This window comes from Episyrphus balteatus, chromosome 1, assembly GCF_945859705.1.
Source record: "Episyrphus balteatus chromosome 1, idEpiBalt1.1, whole genome shotgun sequence".
Taxonomy (NCBI): domain Eukaryota; kingdom Metazoa; phylum Arthropoda; class Insecta; order Diptera; family Syrphidae; genus Episyrphus; species Episyrphus balteatus.
In genome coordinates this window covers 77,546,915-77,554,354 of record NC_079134.1, presented here as the reverse complement: position 1 = coordinate 77,554,354, position 7,440 = coordinate 77,546,915, and the positions used below count along the sequence as shown (strand labels likewise).

At 39.6% G+C, this 7,440-nt stretch overlaps 1 protein-coding gene across 1 annotated transcript; it reads left to right on the top strand.

Annotated features, from left to right (window-relative positions):
* Positions 1 to 686: 686 nt before the first annotated feature.
* Positions 687 to 5,605, top strand: LOC129906979 (uncharacterized). Its single transcript, XM_055982985.1, has 5 exons — positions 687 to 1,184; positions 1,232 to 3,492; positions 3,549 to 4,936; positions 4,991 to 5,262; positions 5,582 to 5,605. Exons 1-5 carry the CDS (start codon positions 687 to 689, stop codon positions 5,603 to 5,605), a joined length of 4,443 nt encoding a protein of 1,480 aa, XP_055838960.1.
* The last annotated feature ends 1,835 nt before the right edge of the window (positions 5,606 to 7,440 follow it).

The window sequence follows — 7,440 nt, the reverse complement described above, 5'->3', positions numbered from 1 at the left end:
TTGACTTCTTGAACAAAGTGCTGAGCTAGGCAGTGTTGCTGTTGAGGGCTGTGTTGCTGTTGAGGGCTGTCTCGTTGTTTTTGAGCTAATTTAGAGAAAAAAATTAAATTGTGTCGCCTTTGGGGTAAAAATTATTGAAATATTGTATACCCACGTGTTTGACCTTACCGTAATGAATGTATTAAACCAGTCACGAGGACATTTGAAGGGTGCTATAACGCGAGCACATTCATATATTTTAGATGTCGACGTCGAAGACATTAGTATTTTAGAAACGCGTTTAGAACGATTAGAGGAGGTATGGAGATCTTTTTGCTTAAACCAAACTGAACTCTATCAATACTCTGCGGAAGAGGGATACGTGGATCCCGAAATAGACTTTGAAACTACCGAAAATAAATATTTAGATGCAAAAAGTGCTTATGTAAAAGCAATTAAGAAAAATTCTCCTTCGATTCCACCTCCTCCGCCCCCGCGTAGTGAAAATACAGATGATTCAGCAAATAAATCGAATGCGGTTTTAGAAACTTTTTTGAAATGAGTGCTCAACTTCTAAGCGTTCCGATGTTGAGCTACCCAAATTTAAAATACCATCTTTTAGCGGCGATTACCGTGATTGGCCCGAGTTTCGGGATCTGTTTCTCGGAAGCATTGATTGTTCGAAAAGACTCTCGGGTGCGCAAAAAATGCGTTATTTAAAATCGTTTCTAGAAAAGGATGCTGCGAAACTCTTAAACGGTATCGAAATTACTGATGATAATTATTTACCAGCCTGGGAAAAACTAAAGCGTCGTTATAACAAACCTTTATGTATTATAAACGCTTACATCGAAAGTTTCTTGAAAATGCCATCGGTATCTACCCCAGATAGTGGACATTTGCGTCGTTTATCCGACAAGGCTGATGAAGTGATTCGAGGTTTGAAAGCATTGCAATCCGAGACTAGAGATCCGTGGTTAATATATCTTTTGTTAAGTCGAACGGACTTAGAAACGCGAAAGGCCTGGTCGTTGCATAAAGATAATTGCGAGAAATCGACTATTAGTGAACTTATAGAGTTTTTAGAAAAAAGATGTGATGCTTTAGAAGCATGTTCATCAAAAGCAATTGAAACGAAAACTAGTGGAAGTAGAAACTCTTCGCGTTCTGGCAGCTCTTCGAACAATATAAAAAGTTCGCAATTAGTAACCCCCAATGCAAAATGTGCAAAGAAACACATTTCTTGCCACAGTGTCCCCAATTTCTCGCATTATCTATTCCATCGCGTCGTAGCTATGCTAGAGATCAAAAACTATGCTACAATTGTTTAGGTAGTAATCATTCGTCTTCGAGATGTCGTTCTAAAACCCGGTGTCCTCATTGTCGTGTCCGCCATCACGTTCTCGTTCATCAGGATCAGGCGTCTTCTGGAGAAGCAACCAACAACAATCCAAATACTGAACCACCCGCGTCGCCCAGCTCTTTTGCAATCGTTAGTAATTATTCACAAAATGAATTCCGTCCATCTGGAATTTTGCCTACTGTAGTCGTGAAGGTCATTGATTCGTTAGGTAACAGCCAGTTTTGTCGCGTATTACTTGATACCGGTTCGCAAGCATCTTTTGTTACGGAAAGATTAGTCAAAAAATTAGGGTTACGTCGTCGTCATGCGAGACTTCCCGTTTCCGGTATATCTTCGTTAGATGCTGGTGTTACTCAAGGGGTCGTGAATATAACCTTGCGTTCTCGTTTCGAATCAAATGCAATTGACATTGAAGCTTACATTTTGAAGCAAATAACTTCGAATACCCCGTTTTTACGTTTCGAATACGACAGTGCTTCGATTTTGAAAAATTTAAGTTTGGCTGACCCAAGCTTTAACTTACCTGGACCAATCGATATTTTATTGGGTTCTGATAAGGCTTGGAGCATTTTGAGTGATGGTCGTCGGACTGATGAGAATGGTAAAATAGTTGCTCATAATACCATTTTTGGGTGGGTTGTAACGGGCAGCATTCCAGATCAAAAAATTGTTTCCTTACGTGTTGGGTTGGATGTTGACTTTTCGCTGAGAAGGTTTTGGGAGATAGAGGAAGTGACTCAAATAATAGGTTCATTGGATACAGACGAACTTGGGGACACACATTTCATTAAAACTTTCTCTCGTGCGCCTGATAACAAATATATTGTTAAACTTCCTTTCCGCCAAAAGGAAATCGTCTTTAGCAACACTCTCTCCGGGGCCTTGTCTAGATTGTTTTCCATGGAACGTCGTTTTTCTCGTCAGCCAAATCTTCAATCTGAATATTGTCGTTTTATGAGAACTTATCTTGAGTTAGGCCACATGGAAAGGATTCCAGAAAATGAGATTGAACCTTCATCTGGGAAGGTTTACTATTTGCCACATCATGCTGTGGTAACAAATAAACTACGGGTTGTTTTTGATGGGTCTCATAAAGATAGTAAGGGTGTTAGCCTGAATGATATGCTCTACCCAGGACCTCCACTCCAGCGTAATCTCATAAATGTCTGTCTACGGTTTAGGGTTCATAGATACGTTTTTTGTGCCGACATTGTGAAGATGTTCAGGCAAATTTGGATTGACGAATGTCATCGCGATCAACGTATTGTGTGGCGAGAGAATCCGAATGAACCAATTGGACACTACCGCCTGCGTACCGTCACTTACGGAACTTCTCCTGCTCCTTTTTTGTCAATGCGTGTTTTGAAACAGCTCGCCTTGGACTATAAAGATCAATTTCCAATTGCTTCTCACGCTGTTTTACATGATTTTTATGTGGACGATATTATGACAGGGTCAAGTACCGTAACTGAAATTCTAGAGCTAAAAAATGAATTAATAAATTTGATGTCATGTGGAGGCTTAGAATTGAGTAAATGGAGTTCTAACTGTTGGCCAGTTTTGCAGGCGACAGGGTCCGAATCATCAATCTCTTTCGATTTTGATGCCTCAAAAAATTGGACAAAGGTGCTTGGCCTAATTTGGAATCCCCATCGTGACATTCTCACTTACAAAATCTCCATAGAAAAAGATTCATCGTTGAAGCCCACTAAGAGGATGCTGTTATCAGAGATTTCAAAAATCTTTGATCCCTTGGGTTTTCTGGCTCCTGCCACCATTTTGTTTAAAATGTTGTTTCAAGAGTTATGGGCACATCCAACGAAAATCGGATGGGATGATCCGCTGCCTACTGAGATAGCCAATAAATGGATTTCCTACCGAGAGGAACTATTCTTATTTGAAAGGGTTGAGATTTTGCGAAGGTGTACCTTGGATTCTAAAAGTTTTGAATTGATAGGCTTTTCAGATGCATCCGAGAAGGCATATTCCGCGGTTGTGTACGCTAGAAGCGTTTCTGAATGCGGAAAAATTGAGGTTCGATTGGTTGCTGCAAAAACTCGCGTCACTCCCATGAAACAACTTACCATACCGCGTCTTGAGCTATGTGGAGCATTGCTGCTAGGTCGTTTGGTTCATTTGGTTCGGAATGCGTTAGACCTAAAGCCTGTTCAAACATTTGCCTTTTGTGATTCTCAAATTGTATTAGCCTGGTTATCCTCTTCTCCCCGTGTCGGTGGAACACCTTCGTTGCTAATAGAACTTCCGAGATTCTTGACGTTCTACCCCGTTCAAATTGGAACTACATTCGCTCTGAGGAGAACCCGGCGGATTGCGCATCACGAGGGGTTGAGCCTAAAAAATTATTGGAATTAGGAATTTGGTGGAAGGGGCCCAATTGGATTTCGAGAAGTTATTCGTCTTGGCCGATTCTTGCGGAGAGCTCCGACTTAGAGGAGGTGCCTGAAGGTAAAAAGGAAATTGTGGTGGCCAATATATCGTGTACTCCAGAAGATCCTATAGATCTATTAGGCAAGCGTGTTTCTTCCTGGGATCGTGCGATTCGAATTATAGCGGTTTTTGTGCGGCGTGCAAAAAATGGTCAACTTCCTGCAGAGGAACGTATTCATGGATATCTTCGTTCTTCAGAATTGCTTTATGCTAAGCAAAAATGTCTTAAATGGGCTCAGAGAGAATTTGAAGACGACATTAAAGCTTTGAAAAAAGAAAACTGTGTTTCCGAACGCTCAAAACTATCATCTTTGGCTCCTTTTGTAGACAATGTTGGGCTTCTTCGTGTGGGGGGCAGAATCTCAAAAGCCGTCGATGTCACGTTTAACCTAAAACACCCCATTATATTGCCAAAGGATCACCCTGTTTCTAAACTTATTCTTCATGATGCTCATATAAGATATCTTCATGCGGGTGTATCCGAACATTTTTCAATGGTGCGACAGCAATTTTGGATTATTGGAAGCAGAAATCTTATAAGGAAGGTCGTTCATGATTGCATGAAGTGTTTTCGTCAACGACAAGCCACTTCCCAGCAGCTAATGGGAAATTTACCATTATCTCGACTTTCCCCATCCTTTGCCTTTGATCAAACAGGTTGTGACTATGCGGGGCCATTCACTCTTCGTTTAGCCAAAGGAAGAAATCCTAAATTTGTAAAGGGCTACTTCGCGCTTTTCGTGTGCATGGCGACAAAGGCGCTGCAATTAGAAGTCGTGAGCGACTTGTCTACTGATGCCTTTATAGCTGCGTTAAGGCGATTTATTGCTAGAAGAGGAAAGTGCAGTATCATCTACTCCGACAATGGTACTAACTTTCGGGGAGCTGCTAACAATCTATCAGAATGGTACAAGTTAATTCGGTCCGAGAGTAATAATTCTAAAATTGTAAAAACGTTAGCGGCTGATAGCATCAGATGGGAATTTATTCCACCTCACAGCCCGCACTTTGGTGGGCTTTGGGAAGCGGGGGTAAAGAGTGTGAAACAGCATCTTCGTAGAGTTATAGGGAACCATATTTTAACCTTTGAAGAAATGACTACTTTGCTCTCTCAAGTTGAAGCCTTATTGAATTCTAGACCACTATGTGCTATATCTGATTCTGACTTAAACCCTCTTACTCCTTCTCATTTTTTAATAGGTATGCCATACACCGCAATTCCCGAACCAAGCTATCTAAAAGTCTCAGTGAACCGACTTGGAAGATGGGAACTGGTCCAAAATATGCTTCAAGGTTTTTGGCGACGTTGGCACTGCGAATACCTCACATCACTTCAAAAGCGTCCGAAGTGGCAGAAGAAAACTAAAAATTTTGAAGTTGGCGACTTAGTGGTTGTTAAAGAAGCAAATATGCCACCATCAAAATGGGCCCTCGGTCGAATTGAAGTACTTCATCCAGGAGAGGACAACCTTGTACGAGTTGTGTCAGTGCGAACCCAGAATGGCATTTTTAAACGCCCAATAACCAAACTTGCAATATTACCAATATCCTGAAATCCTTCAGGGGGGGGGCGGCGTGTTCAGGAATAGTTATTTTTGTTTGCATTAAATATGTTATTTTTGTCATATTATTTAATTTCTTAAAATCATAATTCTATAATGTTTCATTTTTGCTTATTTTTTGTTTAAAATACTTTAACTATCAAACATATCATACAATACCCTACAGTTTTATGATCTTGTTTTTTCGCAAAGTTAATCCCTTGTTTTATGATCTTGTTTTTCTCAAAAGTTAATCCCTTGTACCGGAGCATAATTGTTGTATTTTTTGTAATCATGCAATGTACTTTTTGTAATATGCAAATTAATGCTTTATTGTGGCGCATTAGAATTATCGACCACCAAGCTGAACACATCGTCAAGTTAGTTACATTTGTCTTGATCATTACAATAGGGAATTGAACTTGTAATAAAATCAATTATAATTATTATAACGTTTAAAGGATCGTTTTATTTTTTTTCTTTGCTATTGTTCTCGATCAACCTCTGTCATCGAACTTGCCTTTTGTTGGTGTTTTGTTGAGGATGTAAGCCTTGCTACCAAATGGATGAAGATAATTTAATTTAGGTAATTTACCTGACCATTTCTTGTACGGTATATCCCCCTCCAAACTTTTCGTGACACACCGATTACGTATGTGATTAGCAGTAGCAATAGCTTCAGCCCAAAAGGAAGGTGGAAGACCTGAATCTCTCAACATACAGCGGGCTGCTTCAACTAGAGTTCTGTTCTTCCTCTCAGCTACACCGTTTTGTTCTGGGGTGTAGACAGTTGTTAATCGACGTTGTATTCCGGAATCTTTAAGGAAAATTTCCATTTCCGAGTTGCAGTACTCGCTTCCATTATCCGACTGCAAAGCTTTAATTTTTCTCCCAGTTTGAGTCTCTGCAAAATTTTTAAAATCTTTAAATTTTGAAAATACTTCGTTTTTATTATGAATAAAATAAATCATGCAGTATCGACTAAAATCGTCTATGAATGTCACAAAGTAACGTGAGCCAGCCTTAGATTCGGTCCTCATTGGTCCACAAACGTCACTATATACGATATCGAGCAAGCCTTTTGATTGTGTGGTTCTATCACGAAAAGGTGTACGAGTTAGCTTGGCTACAATGCACGTTTCACATGGATTCAGATCAACTTTCAGTTCTGGAATCAATCCCATCTTTGCCATTGTTGACATGTCATTTTTATTCAAATGACCCAGATTCTTGTGCCAGAGGTTATCGTTCTCATCTTTTGAGGTTGATGCAAGTCTACTTTCTTGATGCTCTGGACGAATATAAAACAAATCTCCACTTCGATCTGCTTCTATTTTTACCTTCCCGGTCGAATCTTGAATTACAGCTTTATCTTTAGTAAAAACTACCTGATCGCCCTTATCTACTATTTTGGCGATGGAAACCAAATTTGTTCGCAGATTTGGAACATGGAGCGTGTTAGTCAGCGAGACACCATCTTTCTTCAGTATCTTCAATGCAACAGTTTGCATAATAAGTAGCGTCTTCTTCTTTCTTCAAGTTCGAAGACTTCTTCTTGAAACAATCGACAGCCTTGTGTCCTTTTTTCTCACAATAATTGCAGTTGTATTTGAAGCTCTGATTTGTAACTTTATGATGACCATTCTTGGTTTTGTTAAAACCTTCATTAGACTTGTTTCTAAATGAGATTGAGTTGTGCTTCACAAACATTGCTCCAGATGATTTGTCCATGTTCTTTCTTATTCTCGCATCATGTTCTTCGGTAATTTTGACTTTTAGAGTTTCGATGTCTGGAAGATTGTCTCTTGATTCAATTGCACATCTGAAATTTTCAAAAGAATCAGGAAGACTATACAATAACATCACAGCCAATAAATCGTCATTTATAACGACTTCCATATTCTGCAATTTATCAACTGTGTCAAAGAATGTTGAAAGGTACTCCCTTATGTCTTCTCCTTCGGTCATCTTGTTTTGGATAAGTCTTTTCAATAACGTAGCTTTACGAGCAGGACCCTTAGATGCATATATGGATTCGAGCTTTTTCCAAATTTCGTTTGAAGTGGAACATCCACGTATTTGACTAAGCTCCGAAGGATTGATCGCTAA